Source organism: Salvelinus fontinalis, chromosome 27 (assembly GCF_029448725.1).
Source record: "Salvelinus fontinalis isolate EN_2023a chromosome 27, ASM2944872v1, whole genome shotgun sequence".
NCBI lineage: Eukaryota > Metazoa > Chordata > Actinopteri > Salmoniformes > Salmonidae > Salvelinus > Salvelinus fontinalis.
In genome coordinates, this window is record NC_074691.1 from 7000694 (window position 1) to 7021642 (window position 20949).

General features: G+C 44.9%; 1 protein-coding gene across 1 annotated transcript in view; it reads left to right on the forward strand.

The window, feature by feature from the left end:
- Positions 1–20949, forward strand: part of LOC129824935 (serine/threonine-protein kinase D3-like) — a 55192-nt gene that overhangs the window by 10214 nt on the left and 24029 nt on the right. Inside the window, exon 3 of the mRNA XM_055884506.1 lies at positions 19940–20078. Coding sequence (XP_055740481.1) covers positions 19940–20078 — 139 coding nt within the window. The remainder of the gene's footprint in view (positions 1–19939; positions 20079–20949) is intronic.

Consider the following 20949-nt stretch of genomic DNA (forward strand, 5'->3'; position numbering starts at 1 on the left):
TTAAAGGCACAGTCAACTTAGTGTATGTGAACTTCTGACCCACTGAAATTGTGATACAGGGAATTACAAGTGAAATAATCTGTCTGTAAACAATTGTTGGAAAAATGACTTGTGTCAATCACAAAGTAGATGTCCTAACCGACTTGCCAAAACTATAGTTTGTTAACAAGACATTTGTGGAGTGGTTGAAAAACGAGTTTTAATGACTCCAACCTAAGTGGATGTAAACGTCCGACTTCAACTGTATCTCTTCTCTTTTCAGAAAGTCCCTGTCAGACAGTGCTATTTTTTTCTACGTTGAAAGCCTTTTGTCCCTCACTGCGATTAGAACCAGGAATAGCCTTCAGTACAATAGTGTAAAAATAGAAAAAAGCCTATGGAGTTAAACAAAAGCATGTTTCTGAGTAGTCGACTAAAACACTTGGAAATAGAATTGTGTTATCTTAGTTGCCTCAGTAGCCAATACTATGTATTCAGTTTAACATTCCCTAAGGCACAGCTGGCTGTCAACATCTCTGTGCTTCTTATTGTCAATCATACTGATACAGCGGGGTCTGTCCAGTACGGAACTAGGACGTGGAGACAGAGTATTTACTGATTGTCCAATAGGAAATCTACAGAATGTTGATTCTGTTCAGCCCTCTGAAACAGGGCCCCAAAGGACAAGACCCACCGTAACGAACCTTGCACAGTAGATCACCCGCTGGGTGTTGACGAATGGTTAGAGTCAACATGTAGAATCATCGGGATAGGATCAGAAAATCATGTCCGCAATATTCTGCGGTCAGACGCGATAGGACAGCCTCCCTCCGCTTATAACAGCTTGTTTGTGCGGTCTGTTTTGTCCTTTAGGTTTAAATGCAACGACCCTGCTGGCCTCACCACATCATATGAGGAAATATCAGCTCGGCTGACTGATAGCTTCCCCACACGAGGAAGGAGAACATAGGATTTGACTGGTGTCAATGTCAAGCTCATTGTGAGGGCTGGAGGGACAAACATTGACCTGGCCGACGAGGAACAGGACAGTGATGTGGTGTGTGTCTTGCTGATGCTTTTCATTGATAACAGTGCATCACTTTTCATAGGATCTGTTTTGCTTAAGTCCAATAGGCTACGCCATGCCCGGAAGCTTGACTGTGATTTGACCTACACTTAATGGCAGTACACTGTATGCACTGTGTGTGTGCCTTAATGTACAGTGTCTCCCACTGTAGAATGCTCTCACTGTTTTAGACTCATGGTCTGACAACGGCACTATTGTGGAATCAACCGCTCACGGTCTGAAAATAATATTATTTTAAATCAATTGCTCTATACAGGACGAGACAGGCCTTGTGTTGTCCTTATCTCTCCCAGAGAGAGAGAGAGAGCGAGAATGAGAGTGAGAGAGTGAGAGTAGGAGAGTGAGAGTGTGAGAGAGAGTGAGAGTGAGTGGGAGTGAGAGTGAGACAAGGGAGTGAGAGAGACAAGGGAGTGAGAGAGAGTGAGAGTGAGAGATATAGTGAGACAAGGGAGTGAGAGAGAGAGAGAGACAAGGGAGTGAGAGTGAGAGAGACAAGGGAGTGAGAGAGAGAGACAAGGGAGTGAGAGTGAGTGAGAGAGAGAGAAAAGGGAGTGAGAGTGAGTGAGAGAGAGACAAGGGAGTGAGAGTGAGAGAGAGAGAGAGACAAGGGAGTGAGAGTGAGAGAGACAAGGGAGTGAGAGAGAGAGAGACAAGGGAGTGAGAGTGAGAGAGACAAGGGAGTGTGAGAGAGAGAGAGAAACAAGGGAGTGTGAGAGAGAGAGAGAGACAAGGGAGTGAGAGAGAGAGAGACAAGGGAGTGAGAGAGAGAGAGACAAGGGAGTGAGAGAGAGAGAGACAAGGGAGTGAGAGTGAGAGAGACAAGGGATTGAGAGAGAGAGAGAAAGCAAGAGGGAGCGACAGAGAGCGTGCGAGAGCAAGAGAGATAGGAAGATAGAGAGAGAGAGAGAGAGAGAGAGAGACACGAGGGAGCGAGAGAGAGAGAAAGCAAGAGGGAGCAACAGAGAGCGCGCGATAGCAAGAGAGATAGGAAAATAGAGAGAGAGAGAGAGAGAGAAGAGAGAGACACGAGGGAGCGAGAGTGAGAGAGAGAGAAACCAAGAGAGAGAGCGACAGAGAGCGTGCGAGAGCAGGAGAGATAGGAAGATAGAGAGAGAGATACAGTAGTCTAATGCATATGGCTGCAGTTTACCAGCCTCAGAGACCAGGGCTCTCATCTGGTCAATAGAACAGTCAGATGTATGATCCGTCATTGGTCAGCTTGCTTAAGGGAGAGTTATCCCTGTGCATGTGATCAGCCTTAATATAACCTTCTCTGAATGTGACTCTCCCCTAAGTGTTTAATGACAATGTCTACGTCCCGAATGGCACCCTATTCCTTACATAGTGCACTATTTTTGACAAGAGCCCTATGGGCACCCTGGTCAAAAGTGGTGCACTGTATAGGGAATAGGGTGCCATTTGGGACACAAACATGTACTGATATGACATACTTGTTTCCTATACCATAGTGCAAGTGTCCTTCCATCCCTTCCGAGAGCGAAGTAATTGAGATTTGATTATACTGTGCACAGTTTAACCTACCATTCGAGGCATGTTTATCCAAGAGCTTCTCGTCTGCAAATGGAGGGAGATATGGGGTTTTTGGCTTATGAATTGGAAAAACTGTCCCAAATTGCCTCAAAATACAGTTGAATTAAATGCTTTATCTCGCCTCACTGGGATGTATATGCGCTCCCTCTGGGGTTGATTGTGAGCCTCTGGAAGCCCAGTGTTTGTTGATGTCTTTTGGCAGGCAGCTGTTTGAGTGTGTGACTTCCTCTACTCTCCTGGTTGATGTCATTTCCATGTAAAAGGACCCACGAGCAGCACCATGTGACGTTCATAGGTCAAATCTGGCGTCAAATGAAAGCTGAGTTTGGAATTAAGGTATATATACATTTTCCAACCATTTTTTCTCCTAAATATTAGGAATAAGCAATGGCCTTGATTTCTGGTCAAACGGCTAAAAAATGGACCGTAGAAAACATCGAGCAGAAAAGGTCTTCAAAGGTATTATAAATGCATCAAAAAATAATCATGTTGAAGTAAAGACCCCCAACTAATATCAGCATTACCAAAAACCCACGTATCTTTAAGATAGGGAGGATCATGAAAGTTCACAGAACAATTAGTTCTAGTGTTTTTACTGATATCGATTTGGTTTATGAATTATTAAGTGATTAAACAAGAAATTGATGTTACCAAATTGATAATGGAATTTTAGAAAAAATTGTAACGGAATTACTGCAGTTGAATTGGCTATGAGAATTCATATTAGTCACAAAATACAGTTGGGTCACCTGCTACTGTCCTCCCTTCCACCTGCTACTGTCCTCCCTTCCACCTGCTACTGTCCTCCCTTCCACCTGCTACTGTCCTCCCTTCCACCTGCTACTGTCCTCCCTTCCACCGGCTACTGTCCTCCCTTCCACCTGCTACTGTCCTCCCTTCCACCGGCTACTGTCCTCCCTTCCACCTGCTACTGTCCTCCCTTCCACCGGCTACTGTCCTCCCTTCCACCTGCTACTGTTATGTTCAACTCATAACTGTCTGTCGTCTGGTGGTCTAAGCAAGTCAAAACAGTCTGGACAACCTCTCCCTTTCACGCTCCCTCGCTCTCTCTCTGCCTCTCTCTGCCTCTCTCTCTCTCTCTCTCTTCGCTCTCTCTCTCTCTCTTCTCTCTCTCTGCCTCTATCTCTCTCTCTCTCCTCTCTCTCTGTCTCTCTCTCTCTCTCCCTTTCACGCTCCCTCGCTCTCTCTCTGCCTCTCTCTCTTCGCTCTCTCTCTCTCGCTCTCTCTCTCTTCCTTCTCTCTCTGCCTCTCTCTCTCTCTTTCTTCGCTCTCTCTCTTCTCTCTCTCTCTGCCTCTATCTCTCTTCTCTCTCTCCTCTCTCTCTCTCTCTCTCTCTCTCTCTCTCTCTCTCTCTCTCTCTCGCTCTCTCTCTCTCTCTCTCTCTCTTCCTTCTCTCTCTGCCTCTCTCTCTCTCTCTCTTCGCTCTCTCTCTCTCTTCTCTCTCTCTCTGCCTCTATCTCTCTCTCTCTCTCTCTCTCTCTCTCTCTCTCTCTCTCTCTGTCTCTCTCTTGCTCTCTCTCTCTTCTTTCTCTCTCTGCCTCTCTTTCTCTTCGCCCTCTCTCTCTCTTCTCTCTCTCTCTGCCTCTATCTCTCTTCTCTCTCTCTGCGTCTCTCTCTCTCCTCTCTCTCTCTCTCTCGCTCTCTCTCTCTTTCTCCCTTTCACGCTCCCTCGCTCTCTCTCTGCCTCTCTCTCTTCGCTCTCTCTCTCTCGCTCTCTCTCTTTCTCTTCTTTCTCTCTCTGCCTCTCTCTCTCTCTCTCTTCGCTCTCTCTCTCTCTTCTCTCTCTCTCTGCCTCTATCTCTCTTCTCTCTCTCTCTCTCTCTCTCTCTCTCTCTCTCTCTCTCTCTCTCTCTCTCTCTCTCTGTCTCTCTCTCTCTTCTTTCTCTCTCTGCCTCTCTCTCTCTCTCTCTCTTCTCTCTCTCTCTGCCTCTATCTCTCTTCTCTCTCTCTCCTCTCTCTCTCTCTCTGTCTCTCTCTCTCTCTCTCTCTGCCTCTCTCTCTCTTCTCTCTCTCTCTGCCTCTCTCTCCAGTTAATGTCACCTCTTACTGACACCTACCCATGAGCCCCCTCTCTTTCCATCTACTGTAACCAGCATCCTTACCCACTGAGCGCCAACTAGCACCGGACGTTGAAAAGCAGTTGAAATTTAGTCAGTCCACCCTATCCACAGAAATAGTTTTTGGTTTTTCAGCTTTAATTTCAACGTCCACAGATGTTTTTGTTCTGTACCGGCCTTGATTTGGTCCAAACATAGACGCTCATGATTGGTTTAGATTTGGTCCAGTTTGGATCGGACCAGATCTTAACCAATCATAGACGAGTACGTTTCACAAGTGTGTAAAGCACAATAGAACACAACCTATTAAGAAAATCTAATGTATTCTACAAGAAACCAATATCAATCCCTAACAACACAACCTTATGGATCAATCCTTGGATAGCTGTCCAGAATTAATGGATAAATTGGTCCACATGGAAAACTAAAGGCATAGAAACCATAAACATAAATGACTTGAGAGTAGGAAATACATTTACTTACATTTCAACTTTAATTGACCAATATTTTCAAATACATGCAACTTAAACATTTTATATCACAAATTTTAGATTTGAAATATTTGATCTGAACAATATAAATATTACATCTGAACAATCTTGAGTCAGAGGATGATATTTGATTCGTATGTAAGCTATACAAAACCGTATTGGACTTGAACTGATATTGGCACAAGATGGAGGGAATGTTGGAACATAACTAACGAGATTACCGCTAACGAAAATGTACGCTTAATCCAGTCGAACTGTACGTTTAAAATGTATTATACAAGATACAAAATTCACTAATTCTACAGCACAACGGAAGAGTCATATCTTAATTGTTAAACAAAAAAAATTACTCAATTTTCCATGCCTTCTGGGAAAGTCCTAAAGTTATGGGCGGCGTTAGAAAGTTGTATTACAATGTAGAAGTATTACACTGTAAATGTACTTTTGATCCGTCTGTCTGCATATTTCAAGACATGGCATACGAGGGTGCAGTGAGACACTTCATGGGTTGGATGCTACTTTTCTCGTCAATCACCTTTAAAAAGAACGTATACTTAAAAACAGGAAATCAACCAATCCTCCGTCGTTAACGCAATGGAGGGGTTAAAATGCTTTATTATCAAACATGGTTAAGTGTGTGGGCTACGGAGAGAAACAAAATGGTGCCGTGTGAAGGCATGTGGTGGAAAGTGATGCGGGTGTTAATGGATCTGAGAAGGTGGGATGTGGTTGATATGACGTTGTCGTGTGCATGTGTATGTTTTGTGTTGTTTATAAAATATCTAATAAAATCTTACAACAACAAAAAAAACACAGTAAAGTTTTAAAAAAGTTGAGCAGAGTTTAGTTCAGTACAATAGAGCACTTTGGAGTACAGTACAGTACAATATAGTACAGTAAAGCCTGTACTGTATAGTAGAGTAGAATAGAGTAGAGTTCAGTACGGTAAACAGTAGAACATACTAGAGTTGAGTACACTATAATGTACTGTATTGTACTGTATTTGATTAAACTATACTGTACTGTACTCTACTGAACTCTACTATACTCTACTTTATTGTACTCTACTGTATTCTACTGTACTGAACTTTGGTACGGTCAAGAGCAGCTTTAAATTCAACGTCCACGGATGTCGATTTTTGGTCTAGTCCAGTCTTGATTTGGCTTAAACATAGACGTTCATGATTGGCTCAGATTTTGTCCTCTACTCATCTCTACACTGCTGTTCCCTGCTGTGCTGTGCTGTACTTTAATGTCCAAACATGTGAAACATAGACCTCTATGATTGGTTCAGAGTTGCAACCAAATTTGGTCTTGTTTGGGGTCGGAGCTCATTAAAATAATAGCCAGTTTTGTAGAATAATAGCCCAAAATGCAAAAGAGGATATTGCATATTTATTACTTTGTGTACCTATTTAGGATAGATCAACATGAAGAGAAGGACATTCATGTCCAGAATTATGCATTTCTGTGTAGTAGAGATCAGGGACACATGATGAAATTCTGTTACCGCAATTCTGTTACCGGGTGTAAATCCACTTCCCTTACTGTAGTTCAATAACCAAAATAGTATAATTCAGAGCTTAATTCAGAGTAACAGAGTTTTTGGAAAACGTGGTCGCGTTAACAGTTTACCAAACTTTGCATCTGCACAGTTCTTCCAGTAAATGTGTTTTTGTAAAATGTTCAGTGTAAATTGTTTGGCATAAACAAGAAACAAAGAAACGTTACTGTGGATATGTCCTTGGTGCACTGCGCAGTAATCCACAGTCAGTCGCTGGTGAGTAACGGTTACACAGCTGTAGCCCTAATTAAGTCATTTAGACCGTGTGCCCTTTTTTTAACGTTCTGTTTTAATGTTCCGTTTTATGTTTGGCTCCCTCCCTGTAACGACTTTTAAGCATATTTGTAGCAGAACAACCAATTAGTTCATTCATTGTTTCCAAATCTACCACCAAACCACCAGATTCAGCAGTGAAAATGTCCATATTTGAATGAAAAGTCATGAAAAATGTCATACGGTGTCTATTCTTTAAAAAATAAAATAAAAATAAATAAGTGTGTGTATAGCAGGGTTGTGGCGTTTATCCAGGGAGAAGAACGGCACGTCTTCCAATGTGAATGTGGACAGACAGGGGGACAGAGTTCTCTTCGGGGTTACGTCCCAAATGGCACCCTATTCCCCATATAGTGCACTACTTTTTGACCAGGGTCCATAAGGCTCTGGTCAAAAGTAGTGCACCATCTAGGGAAAAGAGTGTCATATGGGATGCGGACTCTGTTTGTTTGTTTTCACATAGTTTTCTCTGGTAAAGGGAAGTTATCATAGTGACCAGGGAATATGGCGCCATTTGGGACGCAACCCCGGTGTTCTGCACTGGGACGGGATTATCCACATGGTCAGGCGAGGGCACGATTATACAATCCCCATTAAGAGTAGCCGAGTTTCATCCACCAGGCTTTAAGTGATTATTATATTAAAGTGCATTCCAGTCCATTGGCAGGCAGCGTGTTAATATTGGAGAGTGTAATTGTAATTTCCTTACTGAGGAGGTTGATGATTTCTAGCCACCTCTTAATATTGTTCCTCACCTGCATCGTGTATCTGCTGTGTTCTCTGGTGAAGAGGAGGAAGTGGAGAGTGCTGTATCGTGCGTGATGTCATCCTAATGGGACGGAAAGGTTATTCCAGGCAGCTGAACGTGCTGAAAAAGTCAGGGACAACTCAAGCTTTCCAGTCTAATTTGCGTCCCTACCTATACGGTTAGCCCACTTACCTCGCGATGACATACTCTTTGGTGCAAGAGTGGATGGATGCACCAAGGCTGAACCTATCTGTCGCTAGATAAGACATCGACAGCTCGTTGTACTACACCGGTATTTATGGTGTTGAAACAAGTCCTGCTGAGACTAAAACTTGTTTAAAAACTTGTTGTTTGGATACCGGTTTCTGATTGGACAAGCAGCGTACCAAGCCGTGGTGGGTTGGCCATCACTGGCACACTAGGCCGGCTAAACAGTTCCATCTGAAAATGATCACTGGACCCCCGTAAGAATAATCGTGTTCATGTTGCTGTCCGAATCATCTCTTGTGTTTAACTAAACTCGCTCCAGCCTAGTATTTAGTTTGGTATAGCGGGGGTTAATATAAGCCTGTTCTACCTCCGAAACAACGTTTTGGAATTTTGAATCTCTGTACCGGACACAGAGTGTGAATAGCTCCCAGACTAGACCCAGACCAGACCAGGCAACTTTTTCTGAGCCAGGCAAAATCACGCATCAACATCATGGACATACCCAAGTAAATGCCAATCGATAAAAAGCTCAAACAAATGAAAATGCAGCTTGTGTCAGCTGTCCCTGTTGAAAGATGGCGCCGGAGAGGATGGCTGCATTTTTACAGGCTCTTAACCAACCGTGCTATTTTGTTTGCTTTTTCACATTGTTTGTACATAATAAAACATTTTGTACATAATGTTGCTGCTACCGTCTCTTATGACCGAAAATAACTTCTGGACATCAGGACAGAGATTACTCACCTGGAATTGGACAAAGAATTTTTCTTTAATGAGTCGGACGAGAGGGATTTACTCCAGACACCCGAACAGACCCTCATCCCCGTCATTCGTAAGAGAAAGAAACTGAGATTTCGCAGAAAGAGATCGGGGTGCCTTGTGAGCATCAGGCGACGACTGGCTATTCTGTCCTTGCCATCCGTACTGTTAGCCAACGTTCAATCGCTGGAAAATAAATGAGATGAACTGAAAGCACGTATATCCTACCAACGGGACATTAAAAACTGTAATATCTTATGTTTCACCGAGTCGTGGCTGAACGACGACATTAATAACATGCAGCTGGCGGGTTATACACTATCGGCAGGACAGAACAGCAGCCTCTGGTAAGACACAGGGCGGGGGCCTATGTATATTTGTAAACAACAGCTGGTGCACAATATCTAAGGAAGTCTCAAGGTTTTTCTCACCTGAGGTAAAGTATCTTATGATAAGCTGTAGACCACACTATCTACCTAGAGAGTTTTCATCTGTATTTTTCGTAGCTGTCTACATACCACCACAGTTCGATGCTGGCACTAAGACCGCACTCAATGAGCTGTATACCACCATAAGCAAACAGGAAAACGCTCACCCAGAGGCGGCGCTCCTAGTGGCCGGGGACTTTAATGTAGGGAAACTTAAATCAGTTTTACCTCATTTCTATCAGCATGTGCAACCAGAGGAAAAACAACTCTAGACCACCTTTACTCCACACACAGAGACGCGTACAAAGCTCTCCCTCGCCCTCCATTTGGCAAATCTGACCATAATTCTATCCTCCTGATTCCTGCTTACAAGCAAACATTAAAGCAGGAAGCACCAGTGACTCGGTCTATAAAAAAGTGGTCAGATGAAGCAGATGCTAAACTACAGGACTGTTTTGCTAGCACAGACTGGAATATGTTACAGGATTCCTCCTGATGGCATTGTGGAGTACACCACATCAGTCACTGGCTTCATCAATAAGTGCATCGAGGACATTTCCCCACCGTGACTGTACGTACATACCCCAACCAGAAGCCATGGATTACAGGCAACATCCGCACTGAGCTAAAGGCTAGAGCTGCCGCTTTCAAGGAGCGGGACTGAAACCCGGAAGCTTAGTAGAAATCCCGCTATGCCCTTCGACGAACCATCAAACAGGCAAAGCGTCAATACAGGACTAAGATTGAATCCTACTACACCGGCTCCGACACTTGTCAGATGTGGCAGGGCTTGTAAACTATTACAGACTACAAAGGGAGGCACAGCTGAGAGCTGCCCAGTGACACACGCCTACTAGGCGAGCTAAATTACTTATATGCTCGCTTCGAGGCAAGTAAAACTGAGGCATGCATGAGAGCATCAACTGTTCCGGATGACTATGTGATCACGCTCTCCGCAGCCGATGTGAGTAAGACCTTAAAACAGGACAACATTCATAAGGCCGCAGCGCCAGACGGATTACCAGGCCGTGTACTCCGAGCATGCTCTGACCAACTGGCAAGTGTCTTCGCTGACATTTTCAACCTCTCCCTGTCTGAGTCTGTAATACCAACATGTTTCAAGCAGACCACCATAGTCCATGTGCCCAAGAACACCAAGGTAACCTGCCTACATGACTACCGACTCGTAGTGCTTGGAAAGGCTGGTCATGGCTCACATCAACACCATTATCCCAGAAACCCTAGACCCACTCCAATTTGCATACCACCCCAACAGATCCACAGATGATGCAATCTCTATTGCACTCCACACTGCCCTTTCACACCTGGCCAAAAGGAACACCTATGTGAGAATGCTATTCATTGCACTCAAAGCTCATCACTAAGCTAAGGACCCTGGGACTAAACACTTCTCTCTGCAACTGGATCCTGGACTTCCTGACGGCCGCCCCCAGGTGGTAAGGGTAGGTAACAACACAACTGCCATGCTGATCCTCAACACGGGGCCCCTCAGGGGTGCGTGCTCAGTCCTTTCCTGTACTTCCTGTTCATCATGACTGCACTGCCAGGCACGACTCCAACACCATCATTAAGTTTGCCGATGACACAACAGTGGTAGGCCTGATCACCGACAACGATGAGACAGCCTATATGGAGGACGTCAGAGACCTGACCGTGTGGTGCAAGGACAACAACCTCTCACTCAACGTGATTAAGACAAAGAAGATGATTGTAGACTACAGGAAATGGAGGACCAAGCACGTCCCCATTCTCATCGATGGGGCTGTAGTGGAGCAGGTTGAGAGCTTCAAGTTCCTTGGCGTCCACATCACCAACAAACTAACGTGGCCCAAGCACACCAAGACAGTCGTGAAGAGGGCACAGCAAAACTATTCCCCCTCAGGAGACTGAAAAGATTTGGCATGGGTCCTCAGATCCTCAAAAGGTTTTACAGCTGCACCGCCGATAGCATCCTGACGGGTTGCATCACTGCTCAGCCTCCGACTGCAAGACACTACAGAGGGTAGTGCGTACGGCTCAGTACATCACCGGGGCCAAGCTTCCTGCCATCCGGGACCTCTGTACCAGGCGGTGTCAGAGGAAGGCCCTAAAAATCGTCAATGACTCCAGCCACCCTAGTCATTCTGTTCTCTCTGCTACCGCACGGCAAGCGGTACCGGAGCGCCAAGTCTAGGTCCAAGAGGCTTCTGAACAGCTTTTACCTAGACTCATGAACATCTAGTCAAATGGCTACCTAGACTATTTGCGTTGCCCCCCCCCCCCCCTTTACGCTGCTGCTACTCTCTGTTATTATCTATGCATAGTCACTTTAATACTCTACCTACATGTACATATTACCTCAATTACCTCGACACCGGTGCCCCCGCACACTGACTCTGTACCAGTACCCCCTGTATATAGCCTCGCTATTGTTATTTTACTGCGCTCTTTAATTATTTCTTATCTCTAACTTTTTGGGGGTATTTTCTTAAAAGTTCATTGTTGGATAAGGGCGTGTAAGTAAGCATTTCACTTTAAGGTGACGAATAACATTTGATTTGTACTTTCATTCCAGGTTCAACGTTTGACGTGACTTGAGTTAGCTGATTGTTATCCAGCCTGCATAGCAACCATTTTGAGTAGAATGGATAACCAGTCCTTTTGCATAGCAACTATGCAAAAAATAAATAAGGACTGGGTCGCGTCTTTAGCAACATGACTAAGTAACAACAACCAGATTTTTGTCCGGACTATATATCTTCAGGTGGATGAATGAAATTGTATTCATTTACTGAACAAAATAGGTTTTTAATAATAATATTGATATTATTTCTTCAGTTTGATAAAGGCAATAAGGCACACGAGGCGGCGCTATGTAATGAATAGAGTCACAGATGAATGTGTTGACTGACCCTACGCTCTCGCGTCAGGCAGAACAACGCCATTTACCTGTGACTGTTCACAGTCCTCCTCCCTGATCACATGCGGTGAACGTATTTGACATAACGTCAGTCTGCATGTTGACATTATTTGCCTCGCATACTGACCCGCTGGAGTCATTTCCTGGGATACTGCTTGTCTCTGCGTGTGGTGTGTGTGTGTGTGTGTGTGTGTGTGTGTGTTCGCACTGTTTCCTAACCTATCCTGATAATCAGGTAGCAAGGAAGCGTAAGGGATTGTCCAAACTAAACGTAACATCAAATGAAAGTGCATTGCTGACCGATTAGCATTTTTAGACCATTTCAAAGACACTTGATCAGAGTCTGTGACTCCTATTAAAACCACCGCGTGTTTTTTTTCTGGTGTTTTTATAGCAACGTAACTATTCACGTAGCACCATCACTCTCCTGGGTTGTTCCCAAATGCCACCGTGTTCCCTACATAGTGCCCTACTTTTGACCGTCATCCTATGGGCCCTGGTTAAAAGTAGTGCACTGTATAGGGAATAGGGTGCCATTTGAGACGCGGCCGTGCAGTTGTGTTCCAAAGAACTCCCTGGTGATGAATAGATTGTTTCTCTTCCTCCTCTGCTCTGTGGAAAGGGGGGGATGAGTACTAATATCCGTTGGAGGAGAGGGTGTAGGGTGAGTTTCTGTGGATGTGACCGGGCTGTGTGTGCCCCGTCTCCTCCCCTGGTCTCAACTGTGTGTGGCTCTGTGTATGGTGTGTGTATGACTCAGTGGGTTAAACTGCCTGCCTGCCTTGCTCTGACATAGCAGTGATTTCCTGAGTCACAACCATGACTACTGATGGCTAAGAATGAAGAGTGACAGAAGGGAACCGCTATTAAGGTAGTAGTTGCTAAGAGCTGTATGAAGGCATCTTTATGTCTCAGAATGTGAGATGGGTGAAGGAAACGAATGTGGAAGATGGGGGGGACTGTTGGTTTCTCTCGAGCCTTCAAAGGCTCTGATTAAGGACGCTTTCTTCTTAACGAACATGAATTGAAGCCTTTGTAGATAAATGACATAGGGATACGACATTTTCTGCAGTCACACATATCAGTGCGCGCGCACACACACACACACACACACACACACACACACACACACACACACACACACACACACACACACACACACACACACACACACACACACACACACACACACACACACACACACACACACACACACACACACACACACACACACCCCTCCCTTAAGGGCAAGAAGGGCACAGGAAGAGCTCTGTCATGTGAAAAGAATGCTGGCGAGAGTCATAAACAGGTCATGGATTAGAGCTAAAACACAGTCAAATCATTGGTCTTATATGGACCCTCTTTACACACAGTCAGTCCACCATGCAGTGTGAAATGATCAGCAGCGAGTTAAACCATGGCATTTTTTCTCAAAGCATTTTCTGAACGCTACCTCTCAGACTCCCACATACACACAGAGCCTCATGGGCCCCGGTTCAAACGTAGCGTACTATAAAGGGAACAGGAATCCATTTGGGACACAGCCAAAGTCACAATCTGCAGTCAGCGTGTTTACATATTCTCTACACATCCAAATGTCTCGAAATGATTGGGTGAACTCTCAGTCTGCCTCTCTGGGGGCTGGCTGCTGGTGGTGTTCTCAGATGGGTGTTCTATGTATGATTGCGATGGAGTGTGCGTGTCTGTGTGTGTGGGTGTTGTTTGTTTCTAGACCATCACAGATCAGAAATAATAGTCCAATATATAATAGTATAATATATAATAATAGTCCAATAATAGTCCAAAGTCCAAATGGAGGAGTAAGCACAAGGCAATGTTCTTCAATTTCTGGTTCATGTCTACCATTTCAGAACAGAAGAATGGAATGCACAAACTCCCTGCCTCTGTCCCACGAAGAGCCTTTGAGAGAATCAACACAACACTCGTATCTCTCAGTTGTTGCGCTGTGAAGACTCAGAGCTATGTACCTCCTAGAAACTACAGCACTTCCTCTGCACAGGATCGTGTGGTTTGTAACTTGGTAACAATAATATTATAGGCTATGCACGGCAAACATGGAGCTTGCTCTACCTACAAGTAGACATCGGAAATTCTGAAATGAATTAGCACGCTTTATACCTGTCTTATTGGTTGAGATCTGAATCCGTATGATCTTGAAACATGTGTGCTCAACTCACTTTCCTGCACAAATCTTCCTCTACACGATTTCGTCAAGAGTTGCTAAGACTGAGATAGCTTGAGAGTTATTTCATGCTGCCCTCCGGGATCAGGGTTCTCTTGCAAAATAGATGACATCTGAGTGAGTGAGACAACCCTGAATGAACAGACGTTAGATGACTGTGATAAGTATGTGCTGTGTCCTGTATGTCTAGTGTACAATATGCGGGTAACTGATGGTCATAAAGATGGGAATGCACAGCTGGCTGTTGAAGTAACTTTCCAGTGAAAATCTCACTGGCAAATGTTCCGATTTTGTTAACTCACATCCAAATAATGTTGTTGACTCATCCTATAGCCGTATTTGTGGCCAAAGCATAAATTGGAGAACCCCCCCCCCCCACCTCAAACGTATCTCAAACAGACAGTTTCAAAAATGTTTGCTATTTCCTCGTAGAGGATGATGTCATCCTTGAGGATGAGATGGCCAATCAGCGGTCTAGTCGCATAAATATTTTTCATGACCGGTATACGCCCACACCATTCTGTTGTTGGGGTACGCCCACCCCATTCCAACACAGAACAGCTTATTTTTTTAATATACTTTAATGGAAGTAAAATATTTCACTCATGTTGTAATTAATTATAAGGCCATAGTTCAAAGAAATCTGGACACATTGGACAGTTACTGTAAACCCCAGCTGTAATGGTATTGGGACTGACTTCTGACGTTAACGGCATACAGTTTTATGTAATGCTCACATGCCTGAAAGCTTTGTGTGAATGACACACATACTGTATATACACACACACACACACACACACACACACACACACACACTCTCAGGGACTAGAGGTCATGTTGGTGCCATGTTAAATGAAGGTAGCTAATATACACACACACACACACACACACACACACACACACACACTCTCAGGGACTAGATGTCATGTTGGTGCCATGTTAAATGAAGGTAGCTAAAGACACAAGATGTTCCCGTGATGATAGACAAGAGCAGTTGTGTACAATCGAACAGTACGTGCGTCCGCAGGGAGGCTCAACTGTTGGCATTGTCATGCAGACAGATGGTACTAGCCTAATGCTAACTCTGTTCATGCTCACAGGTAAAAACCGATGGAGATAAATGCCTCTGTCTGCAGCCCAAATGGCTACATACATATTCCCTATGTATCGCACTATACCTACGGGCCCCGGTCTAAAGTAGTGTAGTACATAGCCTAAGCCTCTCTGTTTGTCTGGGTCGGGGGATTGTTTGAATGTGGCCGTGTGGTTTTTTTTACGAGTACGTAGATTGGATTTGATCTGCCTCTTATAAACGTATCCGTTGTAAAAAATAAATAAATAATAAATGGCTCAAAGCACCAAGGTTGGGTTAGTGCCATGTATCTTAGTGGTTACTACTACATTCACTACCGTCGTGTGCTTTGATAAAAAAGCAATGAATACCGCCTGTCTACCTTTGTAGTCGACGTGAATAGATAACGGCTTTGTTTGGCAGTAGCACGGTTGCGTGGTTGGATATAGTCAAGCTAGCCACCTAGTTTCATGACTACTGATACGTCCAGGTTCATTTTCAAGTTCAATTCGGCTTCAGAAGTAAATTGCTGTAATGGTGATTGAAGATGTTCTGGCACTGAGCGACAAAGACAATATTCTTCCCCCCTTCAAAATAGCAAAAAGGGGGGAGTGTCCCTCGTAATTATTCATTTCGCCCTTGGCCATCCAAATGAATGAGGCCCACTGCTTGACGACGGGGCTCTGGACGTCATGGCGACTGTGGCCCACTCAGCCGTACTTCCTGTTGTTCTATGCTAAGTGTTCTAGTGAGGTGACAGATCAGTAGGGTGCAGAAAAACAAGCAAATAGCTGTTTACCTTTCTGTTTCCTATTGGGCTGCCCTGTCCAGAGCCTCTCTGCTCACCCAGCACACTGATAGGTCGAGTATTCAAGGCTTGATAAGTGGTTGGCTTATATAAGGGGGTAAAGCGGCCGTGTCTTTTTCAGACTTTAAAGAACAAGACATAACAAACGTCAGCGGTGCACCGTAAAGATGTCGAACGGTGGCGATTCTTTCAACATGTTGAATCGTTGGGAATTGTAAACTAACAGAAAATGACGGCCAATGTTCTGTGGCGTCCTATTATGGTACACCGATTTCCCTGGGCTCTGTTGCAACTTCTGCCGGTTCCGCATTTGCAGTATCTTCCGCACGATATGTACACACAGCAGGAAATATACATCCCCTCAAGCACTCCTCATAAGTATTCCTTTCCTGCAGTCAAATGACCAAATCACCCTCTCTAATGGCCTCATGGGTGGAATGTTATTCATATTGTTTCATATATATTTATATTTATATAGGTTAAAGACTTAACCTGACCAAAGACTCATGAGCCAGTGCTTTTGAGAGAGGGGACTCTTGTAGAGTATTGCAACACAGAGAAACTACAACCCTGACCATAAACGGTACGAGGCATCGCCTTCTCTGCTCCAAATGTTCTAAGGTGAACCTGCACCACATCCACCCTTGGAGTCAGATAATTTGCCCTCGATAGAGACGTACTTAGTCAATGGGCTCAGATAATGGCATATGAGTGCTGTAGAGATTAGAGGTTGTACATGGGACTGGGCGGTGAAGCCCAGCTGTTTAGATGGACTTATATAACGCAGGCATCCTGCACGGGGATGCCCCGGCTGCTGCTCAGTCTGGTCTGCTCTGACTGTGGTTCCTGGGTGGCGAGCCGAGCAGAGCGGGGGGCCAGCTTGGGGACGAGGTGGAGGATGAGGGTGAGGGTTAAGACATGACACAGACCTCTGTCTCTCCTCAGTGGTTCGATCCTGTTAAAACGTCTTACTGGCATGGCGGACTGAGTAGACGGCCGTTAGATAACCCTCCGTAGCGCTTTTCGGCAGTCAAATGACTAGTGGCCTCATGGGGTGGAATGTTATTCATATTCTTAATTCTTTTATAATGAATAAACTTTTTTCTTTTTTTTTAAGACCCAAATCCGGTGTTTCTATGTCGAACGTTTTTTGTTATATTTCAGTCTTCTTTGGTGTACATAAAGTGTCATATTAGGATGCGAAGTCAAAATGTAATACATTTCAGCTCTGTGTCTGACATGGAACGGGTGTCTTCTCCCCCCCCCCAAGCCCTTAACCATGTGTGTGAGGTGTATACTTTTGTTTCAACGTGGATTTGTTTGAGACTTAACAAGACAGACACACTCTGTGCGACCCTGTGATTTAGCCCGCCGCAATACGAGTTTTTTTTAAAAGACTGCTGACAGTGTGATAATAGATCGAGAGAGTGTGGACGAGGGGATCGTGTGAACGCAAGAGTTCATCTCGGGTTAATAGTGGTTTAGCACAAAGACGGGATCAGCTGTTTCCACGTGAGTTCACTTCATCGCTGCTGAGTTATTGCTGCTTGGTCACACTCTGTGAGATGTGTGTTCACCAAACAGACAGTGGGCCACTGTTGAAAATGGAAACGTTAACGAAGCAGCGGAAGCTCTTGATCGCTATGATATACTGTACAGTGTCTGTGGTGCTCATTCCTTATGTGAATCGAAGAATCGAACCGTCGCTGATGGTTGTGGCGGGTGCAGTGTGGGGATTTGCAGGCGGACTGATGCGTGCTACGCGAGTACGAAGTTGCCTCGTGTTTTATGTTGTTGTTGTTCAATGGCACCGACATAAAACGATGTCATGTCGTGATGCACCTTATGACCACCAATCGTCTCATGGGTCTGATTAGATAGATCCTGAGATTTCGGTTGCTTTATTGGCCCAAGATCTAATCTTTCAAATGGTATAATATTGAATCATGATTAGATTTACTTGATCCGTAAGCCTAACATGAGGTTTGGCACTATGCCTGACATAAAATACGTCATTTACATTATTCCCTGCAGGCTCCATCCAATAGGAGACCTCAATACTTCATTCCGATAGGATAGACAAAGGACAGCTCACTTCCTTGTTTGTCTTGTTCGGATTGGTCTGATTTGCACGTACAGTATCTCTATTGCAGATGGTGGAGTCAGATTAACTGTCTGATTTAGACTCCTACAGATAGAGCGTCCTGTCTTCTGGGTAGATGGCTGTCTGTTGTTGATGTGGCGATAAAGTTTTTCCTGAAATATAAATGACACTGGCTTTTACATATATATACAGTATATATTTTTTGCCTTCAATACTTTTCTATAGATTGATTTTACAATAAGAGGAGGTCAACCAGAAATGGACCCTTAAAGGCACAAAGCAGCGTATTGCGTGGCGACATACACAGGCCTATGTGTTTTCTTCTTCATGGGCAACTACTTGACTGAGGCCTGCATATGCGTATTTTACGGTGATGTATAATTCGGGGTCACAGTGCCTTGTAGTAAGTAGCTCAGTATGTCAAGTGGTGGCATATTGCTTCGGATGTCCTCTGTGTGCTGTTGGATTGAACTGGGTTGGTTGGCTTGTGGTGTGGTGTATTGTAGTGGGATAGTGTCAGTGACAAGCTGCTTGGAATGCGGTGTACTAGCTAGCACATCAGGTCAGTGTCTGCTGGCAGATTGTTTGGGTCCGGAATGTGTTATGGGGCTTGTCAGTTGGGTGTCATATTGTTTTGGGCTGTAGCGTAGGGTAGACAGAGCAGGACGGGCGGCTAATGGCAGCAGGGTGTCAGTGACAGGACCGCAGGCATAATTCATGACTAGAGGAGATTAATTGCTGCAGCTCCGGAGCCTGTGGGTTCAATTTCCTGCTGTCACTCTCTCTGTGCTGCCTGGCTGGCTGCTGCACACACACTCCATGCAAACTGCTCTTCACTTGTTTCTTGCTGGTAGTGTAGGCCTACAAGGGCCCAATCCATAACCGCCCCTCCCAAAAGGTTATGTCAAATTAGAATGCCTTTATATGCTTTAACCTAATCCTGGACTAAAAAGTACTTTTAATGGAGAATCTCAGGCCTGAGTCATACATACTAGGGGTTGGAACCAGTGCAGGGAACAGAACCGAAAACCGAAAGAGAACAACAAAAAATGTGTAGTGTAAACAGAACTGGGAACGAAAGTGATCTCTACTGTTATTTTCAAATCTTGAGAACCGGGTAATAACGCTTCTTTTTGGTCCAAAAATATGCCTAATGTCTAGTATATAACTCTGTAATACAGTTGTAATAGTGATAGCCTAAACCCATTCCAATTCACTTCATGTCATGATGCTCAGCGCTTCAAACCAAAGCACCCTCCGTGTCTACACCGCTCTCTCCCCACCTGTGAAACGTCAGTTGCATCTCGCGCCTGCACTTATCTGCCCATCGAACATGTAAACGAGTAGCTTACCCGTTCCATAGCAAGCTTCTCTATCCGCACGAGCTGGTGGAGCAAATGAACGAGCTGAATGTATTAAACGATGTTGATTTCACAGGGTACAAAAACAAACTGTATGAACCGTTACTTTTTGAGCGGGTTTGAACCGTTTCAGAACTTTATTATGTCGGTCGGAAACACTGGAGCAGAACACAATAAGTAGGGGTTCTGCTCGGGAAACAAAATGAATTGTTTTGGTCCCAAACCCTGATATATACGTCACAGTAACACGCTGTGTAAACTAAACACACCTGTAATACCTCTCGCTCTTCTTCCTCTCCTCAGTTCCCGGAGTGTGGATTCTTTGGCATGTACGACAAGATCCTTCTGTTCCGCCATGACCTGGCCTCGGAGAACATCCTGCAGAGGCTGACGTCGGCGGAGGACATCCACGAGGGAGACCTGATCGAGGTGGTCCTCTCCGGTGAGGGCTTGAGCTACTCCTTGTCACGAGAGATGGAAGTCGATATCAAGGGAAGAAGTTGATATTTAGGATGGTACTTGATGTGGTACAACGATCTCTTTTTGTGCCCTGAAACCAATTCAAATCCATGTTCTCTCCTTGTGTATCCCTAGATCTGTCCTGCGTAGCTACTATGTAGGCCCTATGTCACGTCATGTATCCCCCCCCCATGTATTCTCGGCCCGACCCAAGATGCACCCGCAACATTTTTGGTGGACGGTACTAATTTCCTGTGACAGTGTCTTGTGGTCTGTTGTTGACGGTCATACGTGGGAAACTCAACCAACACCTGAATACCCCAGAGTAGTATTCATGTTGAATTTCAACACGAGGCGAAACGTGTGGATTCGCAGCCAACCACACAAGACTCAACCCCAGACCACTTCCTCATCCTCTGCTCGTTTTTGGTGCAGCTGGGCCCCACAGTCAGTCAAAGTGCAGTAGTGTTGATGAGAGTGATGAGACGCTGCTTGAGTCTTACTCCTCTTGCAGTCGCTTCGTAGACATCGCCTGCTACCCTGTGTGCCCTGGATGAAAGACAAAACATGTTTTCCCCTCTCTGCTTTTGCGCAGCCAGACAGGCCTGCTGAGTTCCTCTCTGGCAGCTCAGTTCAGCTCGGCTCAGATCCCTCTCAACTTCCTTTGACACCTCTCCTTTTGTTTCGTGGCTTGTTGGGCTCCGGTCCCAAATTACACACAACTCTGCTCTGCTCGGTCTGAGCAAGGTCCCTCTCAGAGGGAGGCCCTGGCAGATTTCGGTTGGCTCCCAGCTCAAAGTCATGCACTTGTTATTTCTGCACTTGCTGTTCCTTTCCGCGATCGACGAGGACAT